The sequence below is a fragment of the Mobula hypostoma genome, chromosome X1 (genome assembly GCF_963921235.1).
Source record: "Mobula hypostoma chromosome X1, sMobHyp1.1, whole genome shotgun sequence".
Classification (NCBI taxonomy): domain Eukaryota; kingdom Metazoa; phylum Chordata; class Chondrichthyes; order Myliobatiformes; family Myliobatidae; genus Mobula; species Mobula hypostoma.
Genome location: NC_086128.1, coordinates 2988946 through 3008235, shown reverse-complemented (window position 1 = coordinate 3008235; position 19290 = coordinate 2988946). Strand labels below are relative to the sequence as shown.

General features: G+C 36.3%; 1 protein-coding gene across 9 annotated transcripts in view; it reads right to left on the bottom strand.

Annotated features, from left to right (window-relative positions):
- gpatch8 (G patch domain containing 8) overlaps positions 1-19290 on the bottom strand; it is a 137434-nt gene that overhangs the window by 105280 nt on the left and 12864 nt on the right. For 2 of the 9 annotated variants that reach the window (XM_063036966.1, XM_063036963.1), the window contains exons 2-4: positions 13386-13460; positions 11242-11344; positions 5666-5738 (exon numbers count right to left, since the gene is read on the bottom strand). Coding sequence is in view for 2 of the 9 variants with exons in the window: in XM_063036959.1 (XP_062893029.1) it covers positions 5666-5738; positions 13386-13460 (148 nt within the window). In the remaining 7 variants the exon portion in view is untranslated. Of the gene's footprint in view, positions 1-5665; positions 5739-8504; positions 8523-11159; positions 11176-11241; positions 11345-13115; positions 13138-13385; positions 13461-19290 lie in introns of those variants that run through there. The other 7 variants (XM_063036967.1, XM_063036961.1, XM_063036964.1 and 4 more) reach the window with 6 other exon arrangements.

Sequence of the window (19290 nt, the reverse complement as noted above, 5' to 3'; positions counted from 1 at the left end):
TTAACTCCCCTATTCAACGATTATCTTGTTAAATCTCGACAACTGAACATCAAGATGCCAGCTACATATTCTGGAATTTGTTTTAGAAGTGACAGTTATAGTCAGCAGATCAGTATATGACAGAAGAAGGAGACGAAGGAGAGGGAGGAGGAGGAGGAGGAGAAGGAGTTTAGGTTGATGAAAAGTGAACCACATGAAGTATTAACTCAGCTTCTCTCTTCATATATTCAACCTGATCTGTTGAGTGCTTCCAAAACTGATTTAAGGATCTTTTATAATTTGCTTCAATGTACATCAGTTTTGATAAAAACAAGCAGCAAATCATTGTTGATTGACAATTCAATTGCCCAGATTTTAGATTCTTTGTTAAACACCAGAAAGTAGTATTAAGCAAAATGAGGCCAAACATCAAAGAAACAACATACAGGAAAATACTAAGCTTGAATTCAAGGTTTACAAGATCTCTAGCGTTCCTTTCTTCTAGTCCTAAGTTCCCATAGCCTTAATGTACAAAAACACAAGAAAATAGGTGGAGTGTGCCACTTGGCTGCTCAATATTGCCACGTCACTCAATTATAATCACAACTGATCTACCCTAGGTTTCAACTCCCTTGTGCCAGATCTCAACATCCCCCAATCTTTTCAAAATTTATATACCTCCATTTTAAATGTCTCTAATAAACTATGCTACAGATTTGTGGAGACAATTGCAGAGGTCCACTAGCCTCTAAGTTTTAAAGGATTATCCCCTTATCCTGAAACTATTCCAACTCATTCAAAACTCTCCCATTGATGAAAAAGTTTCAATCTACACTGGCATTCCCTCTTATGATCTTGTATTTCAATAAGATCACCCCCCAGTCTTCTAATCTCTAAAGAATACAGAGCCAACCTGCTTAGCTTCTTTTCATAAGACAATCCTCCTATCCCAGGCAATTAGCCAGATGAATCACTTTTGGACTGCCTCCAATGATCCTAACTTAAGCAAGGTGGCAGACACCTCATACAATTGCAGAAAAACCTCCTCATTTCTAAGTTTCACCCCTTTATATTGGTATCATCCTGGAATTCATCAAGTTTTGAATGTGGTCACTATCCCTGTATCAAATTCATTTGAAACAGGTCATCAGGTATTGACGACTTGTCTGCCTATTTCCAGGAAGATACCAACAGACTGAAATAGCAAATGAGACTCCCATGTTGAAGGAGGAAGACAAAAGTTATGAAATTATACCTCAGCTAGCTTAAATTCTATTGTAGGAAAAATGACAGACAAGATCTTCCATGCTGTTTGAAACTAACAAATATCTAACACAAGGGATATTTGCAGTGTCCTTCAAAGTGAAGTCCAGTGCACACAAAATCAAAGATTAATGATAATGCTATTTCCTTGTTTCCTAACATCAATTTCCCAACCTCATTTTTAGATGACACTCATTAACCTTAGCCACTCACTTTTTAAAAAAAATATACTAATAGAAACTTATTCAATTGTACATTAAGATACAAAGGAGCAAATATTCCATGTCAGTCTGTTCAAAAACAAAATCATTTGAATGCCAGAAATATGAAGAAAAATAATTCTACAAATATTCATGCCAGGATCATTTATGGAAGAGAAACAGGGCTAATACTCCAAGCAGATGAGACTTTATAGTACCTTACAAAGATCTTTCAACTACACATACTGTATTCACCAAGGCTATCGCTTCTAAACTGGGGAGCCAAATGGAGATTGGTAGATACTTCGCTGAATATTTTTTACCAATTGGTAAGATTACTGCCAAACTTTTGGTCATCTGCCATTGTTTTCCCTTCTTTCATCCCTAAAACCCTAATTCCTTTGAAGTCCTACAAAATTCAAAGGACACCTCATCTATCTATCAATAATGCATTGCTTTAATAGTGGGTTGAACCATTTCAGATTACAAGCACTCCACCCAGTTTCTTTTTGCAGATAAAAATTTTGATTTTCAAAAGGGAATATTAAAATGGACTCCTTTGGTCTATGAAGGTCCTGCTGTGGGGTTTTAAAAAAACTAAGTGCAGTGAACACTTTATTTTTATTAGAGATACGGCACAGTGACAGGTTCTTCCGGCCCTTTGAGCCGCACCGTCCAATTACACCCAAATGACCAATTAACCTTCTCACCTGTACACCTGTGGAATGTGGAAGGAAACTGGAGCACTTGGAGGAAAGCCACGGAGTCACAGGGAGAACACATACTCCTTACAGTCAGTGGTGGGAACTGAACCTGGGTCACTGGCGCTATAATAGCGTTATGGTAACCACTACCCTACTGCGTTGCCCTAATTTTAAACATAATTTACTTGCAAAATTTTTGCCTTGTTACTGAGTGATGTGCAGGACACAGACATTCTATTTTGTTATCTTTAGACTTCCAGCCTGTAAACATTTAACAGTTTTGCTGTTGCCATTTTCGGCCCCTCTGAATTCATCTTTATACTATACCTTTTGCCTTGTACCATCATCCATTTATCATTCAGTCTCTTCTGCCACCCACATCTTTTATTCCCCCTCCTATTATTAATACCACCGTCACAACTTTTACCAGTGCTATCGCAGCTCCTGCAGTTAAGATCTCCAGGTCCTTGCTTTTTGCAGTAAGGTCAGTTAGGTAAAGGATATACCTGAAACCAAATCCCAATTTATCATATTTGGTTGCATACACCATAACCACAAAACTAACTAATCTGATCCAACATATTAGTACATAATCAGGGAGGCGGGGGGGTGGGGGTGGGGGAGAGGGACTAAATTCTCACTGGAAAGAAACCAAATCATTCCAAAGACAAAGTTGCATCTACCATTGGTGCAGTGTTTTGATTACAGGGATTCCTCTGGCTGCAACAATGAAGTGATTTTCAGTTTAATTTTCAATTCAATTTACTCTAAATGGTCTTACTTTTAACAAATGATTAGACAAAACAGCAATTAGACATTGTCAAATGGGCTAACCTTGTAGTGACTTCATAGAACCAAAAGTAAGCATATATATGGACAGAGAACTGGATCAGGTCCAGCGCTGAGGTGCGTTACACCACAGGTTCTCTCACATGATGCATGGCTACTTGAACAAATTATCCAAAAGATGTCAGACTAGACAAAATTTTGAAATGCATAATTCATTGCTGTCCATAGAAAGATAAAAGGAGATGGGAGAAATTTTATATGTAATCTTATATATGCATCAATCATTTAGTCCACTAACCCCAAGCCTGAAACATTGAATTGGGTGCTGAGACAAGATGTGATTACAACGTTGGCACTTTGAATGTTAGGCTGAGAAAGTGTTAAGTGGCATCAGCTATTCCTGCATGCATTTATATAATACATGCTAGAAAAAAAATGAATTACAGAACCCAAAATCTCACAGCACAAAGATAACAAATATCAGGATAAAAATCAGATAAGGAAAACTATAGCAAAAATATTGGCAACATTTAGAGCATGCAGCCAGTAAATGAGACTGGCATGGATAGACAGAATGCCACATGGTGTCCAATCTCACATAAGCATTTATATTTCATAGAGGGCACATGAAAAAATTTTGTCTCCAGAATGCTCATCCTGACTACACAAATTTCTAGTACCTCACTTTTAAGAGCTTTCATTTCACTAACACACACAGGGATATTTCACAAAAAAAAATCTTAGATGACTTCTTCTTATATAGTAAACATGTAGAAGTGTGCAATGCCTTTGCCAACACTGAAATATTTTTCCATTTCAGCTGTCCAATGAAGGCAGCAATCATTACCAAGTTTAAATCCAAATCTTGGAAAAGAAACTCACTTCACATTTCTACTTCCCCAATGTATTGCTAGTTCCTGACAAGTAGAACTTTGGGACTGCTCTCACAAGGAAAACTAGCACTCATGTGTAAATATTTCATATAATTCTCAAAACAGAAGTGTCCAACTTACCATCTGACTTCAAACTCTACCCCCAGAGATAAAAGTTCTAATTGTACCTTCCAGACATGCAGCTTTTCTTTTGAAAATATTCTTATGAGAAAACTATTTATAACATTTATTCTCCAAGCTACTTGAATCAAATGTCACATCCATTTTAATTAACAAAATGGAATAATATATCCAAGAATAAAGAAAAATCAAAGTGATCTTGCGATCACAAGAGCCTGACTTAGGATGCCTAAGTCATAGATGGTCTACTATAAATGCAAATTTTGTCTTTAAATCTGTAAAAGATTAGAAGTAGAATGGGTTAGTGTTCTTGGTGTGGAAGACAAACGCTACACAAACTATTGGGTTCAAAAATTGGTCCGGGTCAAATTCCAATTTCTAGTGTCATACTTATTTTGGTCAAGAGACCAGAATAAAGCAATTAAAATTCAATGATCTGGTTGGCTCATTGGACTTCAATAGTAGACTTCATAGTGAATTCTTCTAACTCGTGGGAAAGAAAGCATACTTTCGGCCAAATACAAGGTGAATACATCCCAAGCATTAGTATTCATTTGTCAAAATACAATTGTTATTTAATAAAACAGGATTAACTTGGATCATTTCGAGTAGACTCTTAATGAATAATGATCCACACCCGGAGCACAGTTCCTGTATCTAGTGTGATTAATAAAGGATATTACTTTATAATAGAACTGTTACCTAAGATTCAATTTATCTGTACCTGATATGGCACTAGTTTTCTGGTTTTGTTTGAGCAGGGTATACAGTATCGGAGCAGTGAACCCAGCAGTCAAAATGAAACCAACATGAGTCAGTTTCAAGTTTAGGACAGAACAGTTGGACGAGCATAACCAAATTCTGGAGAATCACCATTAAAACTAACTTGTGCACTTCATTTCTATTCCATGCTTCCACCTTTGTCCTTGTTTATTCTTCTATCACACTTCACAGGCTGTGTATTTTGAGTCCTCAGCAATTTGTTGTAAACTAGTCATAATCATTTCGAAGATTCAGGATCAACTAAATGCCAGAAATCTTAAATACAAAGGGCAATAGGGCAAATAAGCAACATGGCATTTAATAAAAAACATTGTGGAGCAACTTGAGGAATTTTCTCTGAGAAACACAATAACTCAAATTAGTGACCAAAAACTGAACTCAATTAAAATAGGAAAAAGCTGCGAGCCACATTATGTTAAACACTGAGTATATCACCCTAACATCAAGATGATAGTCCCAATCTTTCAAGGTCAGTATCAGCCTATAATGTATACAACTAGGTTGTGGATATAGAGGCAATAGAAAAAGGCGGAGAAAGTCAAGAGATCACAGTCAGAAAGTTAAATGCTTCCCTTTGGGAAATGCTAATTTTTTAAAAATCATTCAATACACTATATGCAAAAGTACAAATCATGAATGAGTGTATACTCAAGAATAAAGTAAAAGAAATTCATGGGTCTCCAATTCCCCAATTGCAGTTTTAGAGCCAAATTCATTGCACTACTACCTAGAGGTAGGCAGGGGGGAATAGAAATACAAGTATTAAAATTGAAAGGTTTCTACCTTTAGGCAATATACCAAATATTCAGATTTTCTATACTAAATTTTTAAGGGAAGCCAATTATAAAAATCAATTTTTTTTAATACATTGGCACTTTTTTTAAGCATTTGATAAATTGAAAGACACTTGATTGTGTGACATTTTTAAACTTACCCTGAAGAGACTTTCCCAGACCTTGTCCAAGCTTCCACCCATGCTTCTGAAGCAAACGATGCCCAATGTTGTCCTGATGAACAGAACAGAGAATAGACCAAAAATACTCCAATAATATAAACTCCCTTTCAAACAACATTTTATATTGTGTGTACGATGGATAAACATGCAAGAAGTTGCTAATGGGAATGGGGTAGATGGAAACCCTAAGGAACACAATATCATAAATTGCTCACACAATTTGGAATTACTTTGATGGTGTGCATCTTCAGTGCATAATAATTAAATAATAAAAAAAGCAAGATAAAAGGAATGTAAAACAAACTGAAAACAGAAAAACTGACAAAACAATGCTTTTTTTAAAACCATATCCGTCACCTTATCAGCATCAATTTGCAACAGACAACTAAACTTTTTTTTTCTTTTAATTTGGTTATGTTGCGTGCCAGACTTCATGTCTGCAAATTACTGTAAGTGCAAAATCTGCCCCACCACTAGAAACCAAACACGATCAGAGCAAAATCCAGCCTAGACTTGATTGGGTTTATAACCAGCATGCAGCCATTATTAACATCAAATGAAACAGTGAAGTTAGTAATTTACAAAAATGAGCACAAGCACAGATTGTGATGCACTTCATATTTAGGGTAACAAAAATGCTGAAAATTAGAATGAAACAGGGCTCGCAACAGGTTTAATTATAGCAAGAACCATTAGTGCATGTGGGGGTTGGGGGAGCAGCAGTGTAATGTCTCATCTTCCTAATCAGTAATTGCTTCACTAGCTATGACAAACTGCAGAATTTTGAGAAGTTTATTCTAAATTTAGAAAGAACTCTTACTACATTTGTCAATCAATAGGAAATTTTAACCCCAAGTGCTAGTTGTAGTTTTGCTAATTCAAATAATCTTCGCCGGTGTCAGCATTTCTGTATGCTGCAAGCCAACATTCATTCTCAACGTTAACATCAAGTAAATATAGGAAAAATATTACTGAAGTCTCACATCTGAAACAAATTTTTAGTAACATCCTAAAAGTAAGTAGGTTCCAAAGTTATTATAAAAAGCCAAATTTAGTAAAGGTCTGCCTATTGTTAACTAATGTGCTATCCTGTTTGAGCAACATGAGGAAGTTTCCATACAGTAATGCAAAAAAAAATGGCTATTTAACAGAAGTTGCTTCACTGCAGTCAAACTGACCTTGGAGATATTTTGGGGGCCATGTTTAGTACAGCATGCAGGGCTTATATGCAGACAGTGCATGATAGTCTAAGTGCTAAGTGGTAGTAAGCCACAAGAAGTTTGTCCAGAATTTGCACTTCAAGTGAAGGTTGCAATGAGCACTGTCCATTGTTTTAAGTGCTCCTTGGGGAAAACGTTATTTTAAAACTGGGGGCTCTATTACCTGACCAATTCTATTGAAAAAAAATGTGAATATCAGGTAAAGGCAAGATCAAGCTTTTTACAAAAGAAAAGTAATATATGGAATGTTTTAAAGGCAGCTGTTTCTTGTAACAAAAACTGAAACTAAAATGGGAAAAATGTAGAGCTTAAATTAAAAATGACGATATGGGGAAGGGTTGGAGAAAAAAAATAGATTAGGCTACATTTAAAGTTTATTTTTTTATTAAAACTGTCTTTGTAGCTTAGATTTAACTTTTCCAATATGTGCTGTTAACATATGTAAATCCATCAGTTGTAAGAATGTGTGTTACTGGTATCAAATGAAGGAAAAAGCTATCTGCCAAGCCCACAAAAATATATTTCCTGTAACTTGAGAGCAGGCTTAAACTCCACACACGGACAGCAGGGATATGATTGTAAGCACAACACATTGTTTTGATATTTACATTGCAACATTTCCATCCTTTTCAGGACTTGAGGGCTAAACACACAAGCTGTACATACTTCACAGTTAACTGCAAATCAAATAAAAATTTCTATTAAAGTCCCAAACTATAACACTCCATATACCTTGCTGTTTTGTAGTGCTAGGAGTATATTTGGAAGCTAATTTATCAAAGGAAGAAATACACATGGTTCAGTGTGTTTTACTGCAGTGTCAGGTCAGAGTTAAAAACATCTTCAGTCTGTATTACCACAAAGAATGGGAGCACATGGAAGTAACTAGTTTCAAAATCCATATTACATGGATTTAAGTTCTCAACATACTTGACTATGATTTGTGATCTATGGCAATATTAATTATGGAGATCCAAAGAGCTTCTTGTTATCATGTGAAATTTCAAAGTTGGGAACTTTTAATTCACACAAATTGTATGGCATTAAACTTATTGTTCATCAAGAGACTTCTTTTAAAAAAAATTTTCCCCAAGAAAAAAAAATTTAAATGTGTAAATTTAAAATCAGAGCCCAGTGCTACAAAAATCAATCTAGAAAAGAAAATATAAATGCCACAAAAATATTGTAATAATGCATAGTGGTCATAGAATGAGCATTTGTTAATTCAAATATAAAATTCAAAAAAGTCAATGTGGAGCAGGGGTCAATGTAAAACAAAGAAATTTGCCCAAGTGATAATGAGCAATTTAAACAGTTAACCTTTTTCTCCATAAATACCTTGAAACAGGGTTTATTCTCATTCATCCACATCTTTTAGTGACAAATTTATTTGCTTTCTAAAATGAAAATAAAATATAACCTCGTCTGATCTTGAAACTTTCAATTAAATACTAATGCTACTTTAGGTCTTCAATGAAGGAAGTGAGACATTACCCTGACTGCAATATTAATTAATGCATTAAAATAATAAACAGACAGATGAAGCAGTAGGCTATTTCAAAGCAGTGCAAGTGGAGTGAAAGCATTTCCATACGAACCTGACTTTAAAAACTGGGCTGTCAAAAGAACAGTTAAATGTAACACAAAGTAAGAAACTGTCCAAACACTAATGGTCTGCTTCTGTTCAATTCACTGCTTGCAAGTAATGTCTACATTAGGTAATAGTGAAGCACAATGTAAATCCACGATTCAAGACCAGCTAGCTGTAAGTCAGTGCAGCGTGCCATGATGACACAATGGAGAAAAACAAATATATATTTCTATGTATATAAATATATATTATGTGTGAAGATATATATATATACACACACACACAAGGGAAGCGTGATAGAAAGGTGGGTACTACTTCACTGTTACATGCAAGAACATTTTAAAATGATCCCAAAACAAACATTATGCTTAACTATAGATGACACATGATGATGGATAGGACAGCCAAATGGTAATGCTACACCATACAGCTACAAGATATGAAATATTTATAGTGCAGGGAACATGCGGCTACTGTTAAATGTCAAATCAGCAGCCATATTAACATAACCTTTGTTTAAGAGTCCACAGATCTTGTGCATGTGAAAAATGACAGCATGATTTGATTACTGTAAATATGCACACTGCTGTATCAAATTAAAGTAAACAAGTAAATAAACTCAAGCCAATTAAACAACCCTTGAAACTGACCATTTATCTTAATATTGGATAATTGACAAATTAAAAGATCAACAATGAAACCTGCATAAATCTCTAATATCCTTAAGGTTTACACATTCAGCATGTCCAGAACGTATCAAAATGGAAAAAGAAAATTTGAAATAGTGTGAACATTTTAAATGCTAGTTGTTTCTAGTTAACAGAACCAATTGTTTTCAATTGAACAAATTTCATTTTAAGTAATCCATGTGCATTGTTTCTGCAGAATTGAAGGTTTGAGTTTAATTAAAATTTAGAGCTGAAGTAAAATCTTCAGCTTTCCAAGTTGGATTTCCTAAATTACATATATACAATCCTAATGATAATACTACCAAAAAATACTGCTATACACAAAATGAGATGTCCACTTTGAGCAAGAATATAATATTAAGATTTGAACAAAATAAATGTCAACTTTTAAAATAAAAATACTGGATACTTGTAATCTGAAATATGAATAGAAAAATTAATGAAAATCAGTTCTTATGGAAGATCACTGACAAAAAAAATTAACTATTTCCCACTTCACAGTTGCCACCTGATCTGCTAAGCATTTATTAAACTTTCCAGTTTCCTTCAACGTTTAATAGCTTTTATATTGTAATTGTTTAATGTTCAGTTTTAAATGTTCATTACATTTATTGAAGTTAATAAATCATCTTTACCTAGGGAAGACTGGATTAAGCAAATTTAATGAGAGCTAATATTGGGAAATGCAAACAGACTGATGAGGAACCAAATTTCCACATCATTTCTTACACTGTGTCCATTTGTTGCAGGCGGACAGTGACCCAATCTCATTGTACTTGAGTTTTCCTTGATGCGTACCAGCTGTTGAGTAATAATTAACTGCAGTGAATCATCTCAAAATCGGTGGACTCTACATCGTAGCCAAGCTTGCTGTTTGCACTGACTGAACACTGTAGCATAGCATTTAGCACATCTCAAGAGACAATGCTGCAGGACACTTAATTTAGAATCTATGGAAACCATTTTCTAACTATTAAAAATAATTCTCTGCTTCTTTGCATTGAAATTTTAGATGGAAAGACACCCCTATCTGTACACAATTACCAATTTGCTGTTCACCACCGAGTTAAAATTCTATGCAGCTTTTAAAAAGCTAGCAGAGAATTTGATGTGCTACAGGAAAAAAATGTGCAACCAAAAGTACTGGTTTTAAATTCATAAGAGTATAATAATAGTAGGAGCAATTAGTTACTTGTTTACTAATGGACCAAACCTTACTGATAAATGCAGGTAGTTCCATGCCAAACCAATGGCATGGAACTGAGTGTTTGGAACAATAGTGAATTTAACTCTACAACTCCTGTGAGGAGTTCTCTTCCACTAAGGGAAGCAAGAGAAGGCAAAGCAGCTAAAATGGGGCCAAAAACTAACTGGTAGTCAAGAGAAAAAAAAATTAGTTGGAGCTTTACAATCAGCACTTTAAATTAATGAAGCTACCTTCCTTTTCCTTATTTTTAATTTTAGTTTTATTTTTTTTTAAAAAGTGTTCAAAAAAATTAAGCGTCACTAGTGATCAATTCACTGACAAAATATATGCTCCAATAATATTAAGCATGTCTGCAGGAATTCGAATATGAAAGTAAATGCTTGCATGTTATTCATGTTCTCATGTAATTTTGTGCAGCTCAGACACCGAAATGCCAATTCATTCGATACCAAACTAAATTTTCTGAAGGAAGTTTGCTTTGGTGCATTTGAAGGTGGTTTTGGCCAGCTATTACTCTGACCAACAAAAATTAAGTGCTTCAAATTTACACAAACAAACAAAAACACATGCAAAAATTAAAAATAGAGTTTGAGGGTGGCAAAGTTTTCTGGTATTTCATTTTTAAGGAGAAAAACAAATTCAAAGTTAAGTATGATGGAATTAATGTTATTAGATCACTTATTGAAAACTTATCCTGCAGTATTATCAACATGCATCATCAGCTATTGCCATTCCATAAACAAACATCATGCCAGCAAAGTCTCACAGTAGCTATTCGCTGTATTGGAAGGACAGGAAAAGGAACCAAGAAACCCCTAAAAAAAAATAACAGAGCGTGCAATACAAACCAGTTCATGGTTGCTTAGCAATTATGGCCCAACTGCTGCAGAAGAGAAATGGTGGACACCCGAAGTTGTGTGCAAAATTTGTTACACGGAAACCTGGGTACATCTTGAATGAGAACAGAAATACATAATGATCTCCTAAATTTCTTACACTTTAATCATAATGGATGGGAATTTGCACACATTTTAAACATAGCAAACCAGCTCAAACACTTTTTTCCACCTCCCATACTTTGTCTTCATAAGGAAACAAGTTAACTTGATAACCGTTAACTGGTAACCCGTTTGGTACGTAACCCTTGACCCTTAACCATTTACTCATGCTGGTAACTTGTGATTAACAACATATCTGTAATTTATTCCTGAAATATGTCATTGCCAGCAAGCTCAGCATTTTGTGTTCATCTCCAATTGAAGACTGTAGTGTCAAACTAACCTGAACTGCTACAATTAGCATGATGAAGAGACTCATATAGGTAGTGAATTGTATTGAGTAACACACACAAAATGCTGGAGAAACTCACGTCAGGCAGCATCTATGGAGAGGAATAAACAGTCGACATTTCAGGCTGAGACCCTTCATCAGGACTGGCTGATGTACTGATGAGGTGCAACTGAAGGTGAACTTGGAAGTGGCTTCCCATTGCTATTGCCTTTGTTAGTGTAGCTCCAGATTTGGGAAGGGTTATTGAAAATAAACCTGATTACTGCTGTACATTTTGTGGATGCCAGATACCACAGCCAGAATGCAGAAAATAGATCAAGTAGGTTGCTTTGTCCTACACAGCATTCAGATTCTCAAGTTTGTTGTAACTGAATATATCGAAGTAATTGGAGATTAGACACTATCACACTCCTGCCCTGTATCTTACAAATAGTAGGAAATTACCTCTGCCATATTTACTCTTTAACCACTTCTTGTCAACAAGTCAAATTGACTGAAGAAAACTTCTGCAATGATAGGAATTTCAAGAGGAAGCCAAGATGGATCACCAACTCAGCACTTTATAACTGAAGATAGTTCAGAACTTCAATTTTGCCACTCATATGTTAGGTTCCTCCACGAGAAAAAGGAAATTTACGGAACCACCTTTCATTTATCCAGTCATTCAAGAATGGATAAGGCTCCAGGATATAAACTTTTGATCTAACCTGTTTGTTATGAGATGAACTTCCACTGAGTACCAGTTTAATGTTGAAGCTGCAGTATTAAAAACATTAAAAAGAAATAAATCTTGTGACTGGACAGGCTCTCAAAAAAAAACACTGGCCTCATTATTACCTCAAAAATAGTTGTACCTTTGTCTAGAGCTCTGATCACCATAGAAAATTGCAGACTAAAGAAAATGAAGAAATATGGCAGTGCATAATCCAGCTTGCTTCATGATTCCTTAGCTCGCTTAAAGTTTGCTTCCATTGGAAAAGGAAATGCATTTCCATTGTTAGCTTGCTCCTTAGTGGTAGGTCAATTTCAAACAATGCTAATACCAGATGGCAATTGCACTGTAGTAAAACAAACTTCCTCCATAACAGGTCAATGTAACCAATAAAATGTGTACAAAATATCCAGTAGGTAAAGGAGATCATCACATATTTCCAGTCCTTTTATAAATTTAATCATGCCACTCATCTTACATTGCATATGAAGTTCCAACCTTTACCATGTGAGTGCAATGACAATTACTACACACAAAAGCAAAATGCTGAAATACCAAAGCACTGGATTAACTCATGTAATGTAAAACTGAATTAGAACTACATAAAAGTTTAACAATTAAAAAGGAGACTTCTATATGGTGGGATTATTTACTAAGCGTTTTAAAGTAGCAATGAAGCATGTGTACTATTTATCCATGAAGTACAAAATGTTGATTTACCTTAAGATGCATTTTTCATGTCCTGTATATATAGTAGCAGCAGAGCATTAATAAATATTATATTACAAAATCCTGAAAACCTTAAAATTAAAATAAAAAGGTGTACACTAAACACAATTTAGTAGTTCGGGCCAATTATGCAATTTTCACTGTTAAGACACTGTATGGACTACTTTTTCAAAACTGATATTGTCACACCACCTTTAGGGCACCTAATCATCATTCTCCTTTATACCAAATTAATTCTCAAATCAAAATTAAAGTACTTACCGATTCTATGGGCTTGTCCAAGGATGCCTGTTCAATCTCCAGGTGTCCTTCTTCATACTGATCGAAGTGATTCCCCTAAAAAAAATAGTCAATGAAACATAGTAAAGAGATACTGTGAAAAAAATCACTATTTGATCTATGTAAGTTAGCTTTGAAACAATTCATGAAGAAAAATGCAATCAATACTGGAATCAGAGGTGCTGAATACTGTGCCTATTTTCATTCCTCAGAGTTCAAATATTAAAAAGCACTTACAGAACATGTGAACATTTAAATTCTACATATTTACAGTTCCATCTGAAATCTGATTTGAACTATGAATATTCAATGAAGCAGAGAGAGCTGAATTCACAGGGATGAACTTCACCTGCACTACTATCTGCCCAAAAGTGCTCAACTGTGACAAAACTTTTCATTTGCATCACAAATTTTAATTACTCAATATTTTACTGATTTTAAAAAAGGTGAAATATAAATGTTTATTTCAGAAAAGTATGAAACTTAAATATTTCATTTTAGTTTCACCTTTGCCAAGGATTTGATAATCCTAATTCATTTGCATATTTTAAGTTCCTTCTAAATTTTCTCTCTGGAGAAAGTATAATACGAGAATAAAAGCAGCTATGAAATGACAATAAAACTCAACATTTTGTGGGGGGAAAAGTCAAGGGAGTATTGATTAATTACACAGATAATGAAAGAAGTGGGCAAATATGAATAATTAGTTTTATGACAAGCCAGATGGACAGCACAATCTATCACAATACATTCATAATTCATCAATAATCCTTTATCCATTTAATCTATGGCTAGTTCATAGCTATGTAAATGCCGATTACTAATTAATAAAAACATCTACTGTTACTTTGGTTCCAACCAATATAGTTTTGCCATGAAACGATTTTTGAAGCAACTATAACAAAGTGATTACCTGAAAAGTATGAAAATAACTCCATAACTATTGACTGCCAATCATTTTTAGGGTCAGACAAGCTCCATGATCCTCTAATATATTACGTTAGTGTTGTAGGTAGAATAGAATTTTGTGTTATACAGGACCAAGATTGAACTGAAACATTCATAAAAATCAAGCAGACTATTTCAAATAATTGTCATATATGTTGCAATTGTTACAAAACTAAACAGAATCACTGATCAACATGTCTAAGCAAGAGCTGCTTTTTATTACTGCACCAAGTAGATCAAATGCTTTTTTTTATATCTAAATCTGTTAGGATAAAAAGGTACGAGTGGTCTATGGGGACTAAAAATATCCTTTCATGATTTAAAAACAACAGTGCTAGTTCTTTGCTTCTATTTCATCTCTATGGGCACTCAGATCGATGCGCAGCTGCTGCAATCTATCCCTGTTCTTCAAGCAATACATTCACTTCCTCAACAATCATTACCAGTCACACAAACGAATCTTTATTCAACCATCACAAATATCACACTTTAAGCAGATTACAAATGTTACTGGACTTTGTGTCATCAGCAACATAAATTGTACCTGCAAGAAAACTAGATGTTTCACTTGAAGAGTTAAAAGTAGATCATTTAAACAGGTCCCAATGCCTTTGCCATGTTTTATACTTCTGATCACTTAGAATAAATTGAATTGCTTGAATGCAGGCTCTAACAAAGGAAGCAATCTGAAGGGAGATGGGGGGGGTGGTGGGTGGGAGCTAAAACAACACTTAACAGTGACTCATTCAAGCTCATCTGCAGAAACAGCTTAGTTTCCACCTCTGATGTCTCTCTTTTTTCCTTTTCAGGGTGGATGAGGTTCTTTTGAAGACCCCGACCTGGAGTTACACTCAGACTTTGGTTCTTTGCAGTGGTAGGACTGGCTCTCTGGGACTCACGGCCAGCTGCTTTTTGAAATCCCAATGACGTGGCACAGAAAACAAGTGCGCCTTTGGAATTCCAAGGTTTCACAGCCCTGTGGGCGAGGATTCTACGCCAGTGCCTCTGACTGAAGCGCCGTGGGAGGAAACGGAACATTGGGAGCAGCAGATTAGCTGTTGGAGGTTCTGTACTCGGCGAACCTCTCTCTTTGTGGTGGGAGAAGAGTTTGTTGCCGATTCTCAAGTCGGAGAATTCGGGGGGTGGGGGGGGGTGGAGAATGACACTTTATCAGTGCAAACTACCAAGTTGTTTTGTTATGTCTCCCTTCTCACTGGGAAAGGGAGACACCTCTCCTTCCCTTTTTTTTAGTTAGAGAGAGCCCATGGCATGTTGAATTGTGGGGTGAGTGATTAGTTTTTGTTGCGCTGCAGAGCATGGTCTTTCTTGGGATCTACGCTATTGCTTGGTGAGTGGAGGGTGCTGATGCTTTTTTTGTGGAAGTGGATAGAGATGGGGGGGAGGGTCATTGCTTTGCTGCTGCTTGTGCATGGGGTAGTTGGGGGGGGCTTTGCGGTTCTACCATTTTAACTGTCACTCATTCTTTTGGGGCACTCTTCGTGAATGTCTGTGGAAAAAGAATTTCAGGTTGTATATTGTATATGTTCTCTGATATTAAATGGAACTATTAATCTGTTGAAATGAATATACTTAGCTCCTTTGCCTGATGTTAGTTGCCATTAAATGTTCTTGGAGTTCCTTTATTTAACCATCCATCACCTTGATGTGAACATGCTTAGACCTGATTCACTGGTTGCGGAATTGTTAACTGCCTACAACATGCTGACTTCACTCTTTAGCATCTACATAGACCCATGCTTTGTCTTCACCAGTTTACCCATTTTGAGAAACTCCTTATTGGACCACCGATTGATGGTAATTGAAGAGTAGGGATATGTTAATCACCAAGTTACACACCAGATTGAATAAAACTCGAATGCTTGCCTCACTGATGACTAATTTTGACCCTTAAGGTCAATGTTGAATACATTCCATTCACTATAATGGTACTACACTGGATGAGTGCAAATGCAGCAGAAATACTGATGAACTGAAAGTTTTATATGAAGGAATGGTCTAAAAGTTCTCCTCACCATTGTGCAAGCCTGATCAACAGCTACAGGAAACGTTTGGAGGTTATTGCTGCGAAAGGAGGTTCTACCAGTTACTAAATACAAAGGTTCACATACTTTTTCTAGCCTGGACAATGAATGCAATAATGTGTTCAATAAAGACATGAAAAGTACAACTGTGCTCAACACCCATGTTCAGCTTCATTACACTATACGAATTAAAGTGACAAGCCAGATTGAAGTGTTGAGGCCTCGAGAGTGGAAAATGAACCAGTGTTCGGCAACATCTGCCTGTGTTTGACCCACCTCCCTCTCTTCTTGTTAATACCATCGAGCAGGAGGTGCAAGAGTCTTGGGTCCCACAACACTAGATTCAGGAGCAGTTGCTGCCCCTGCAGCCATCAGGCTCCTGGACGGTCCATCTCAGTGCTGAATGACTCTGCAGCCCATGGATTCACTTTCAGAGAAAATGCAGCCAAGTATTGTTCATCTTTTTTTTTAAACCATTTGCACAATTCGTCCTCTTTTGCACATTGGATGTTTGTCAGTCTTTGTTGTGTGTTGTTTTTTCATGGATTCTACTGTGTTTCTTTGTTTTGTGATTGCCTGCAAGATGAATCTCAAGGTTGTATATGGTATGTATGCATACTCTGATAATAAATTTTAACTACAGTACTGTGCAAAAGTCTTAGGAACATATTAAAATTCTGTAAAGTTAAGATGCTTTCAAAAATAAAAAGTTTCTAAATATCAAAAAAAATTACAAAGAGCAGTAGACAGTAAAAAGCCAAATCACATCAATGTTGACCATCGTTTACCTTAAAACTGCATCAATTCTCTTAGGTACACCATTGTACAGTTTTGTAAGAAAATCAGCTGGTGGGTTATTCCAAGCATTTTGAAGAACTTGCTACACTTCTTGTGCGGACTTTGGCTGTCTTGCTTGATTCTGTCTTTACAGGTAATCCCAGACAGTCTCAATGATGTTGAGATCAGGTCTCTGTGGTGGCCATACCATCTGTTGGAAAACTCCTGGTTCTTTTTGCTGAAGCTAGTTCTTTATGACCTTGGGGTGTGTTTGGGGTCATCGTTCTGCTGCAGAATGAAGTTGGGACCAATCAAATGCCTCTCTGACAGCATTGTGTGATGGATGAGAATCTGCTTGTACTTCTCAGCATTGAGGATTCCATTAATTCTGACCAGATCACCAACTCTATTTTCAGAAAAGCAGCCCGAAACCTGTAGGGAACTTCTGTCGTGCTTCACTGTTGACTGTAGACACTCATCCATGTAGTGCTCTCCAGCTCTTCTATGGACAAACTGCCTCCTGGTCTAGACAAAATTTTCAAATTTTGACTTTTCAGTCCAGAGCACTTGCTGCCGTTGTTCAGCCCCCAGTCCTCGTGTTTTTGTGCATAGGTACGTCTCTTGGTTTCGTTTCCACTTTGGAGGAATGGCTTTTTGGCAGCAATTCTTCCATGAAGACCACTTCTGACAAGACTCCTCCACACTGCAGAGGGGTGTACTTGGGTTCCAGTGGTTTCTGTTAATTCAGAGCTGACAGCAGTGCTGGACTTCTTCCGATATAGAAGGGACGCAAGTTTCATGTATCTCAAAGTTCAAAGTAAAATTTATTATCAGAGTACATACATGTCACCACTTACAACCGAGATTCATTTTCCTGCGGTCATACTTAGCAAAGCTATAGAATAGTAACTGTAAACAGAATCAATGAACACACTGTGCAAATGCAAATATAAATAAATAGCAATAAATAATGAGAACATGAAGTAACAAGGTAAGTGTCCTTAAAGTGAGACCATCGGTTGTGGGAACACCAGAAATAGAAAGAGCATAGCTGTCCCTTTTGTTCAAGATCCTAATAGTTGAGGGGTAGTAACTGTTCTTGAACCTGGTGGTGCGAGTCCTGAGACACCTGTACCTTTTACCTGATGGCAGCAGTGAGAAAAGAGCATGGCTTAGGTGCTGAGGATCTTTAATGATGGATGCTGCTTTTCTATGGCAACATTTCATTTGTGTAGATGTGCTCAATGGTTTTGAGGGTTTTACTCATGCTGTACTGGGCCAAATCTACTGCCTTTATAGGATTTTCCTCACAAAGGCATCAGTGTTCCCATACCAGGCCGTAATGCAGATGGTCAGCACACTTTCCACCACACATCTATAGAAGTTTGCCAAGGTTTTTGATGACATGCTGCATCTCTGCAGACTCTTGAGGAAGTAGAGGTGCTGTCGTGCTTTCTTCACAATTATATTTATATGATGTGTCCAGGACAGGTCTTCCAAAGTAATGACACCCAGGAATTTAAAGTTACTGACCCTCTCTACCTCTGATCATTACTGGCTCATGACCTCTACTTTTCCTCTCCTAGTCTACAATCAGTTCCTTGATCTTGTTGACATTGAATGAGAGGTTGTTATTACACCACTCAGCCAAATCTCATCTGCTGCACCCAGTTTCTGTCGCTGACCACCGTGTTTGTGGTTCTTAACCTTACCCATTTCTTTCTGCTTCTTCAAAAGAGCTTGGACAGCACATCTTGAAACTCGTCTGCTGCAAAATTTCTGCTTGGGAGAGGCCTTGCTTATGCAATGTGACCACTTTGTGTCTTATTGCTATGCTCACTCTTGCCATGGTGGAAGAATTAAGTTGTCACATCTGCCACACCCTCACCCCTTGTTATCTTTGTCCAATCATATACTGGGCTATACCTAAAAAGAAATAATCAAGTTTTTATTTGAAAAGTGGTCTATTACTTAATGTTATTTTAACGAAATACAGGAATTTCTGTAAGATTAAATTTTTTAGAAAATGAACATTTGGAAAGTTATAATTTGCTTTGTCTACTGCCACACTAATGCAGAAGACAAAAAGTATCTCTAAGAATTTATATTTTAAAAAAAAC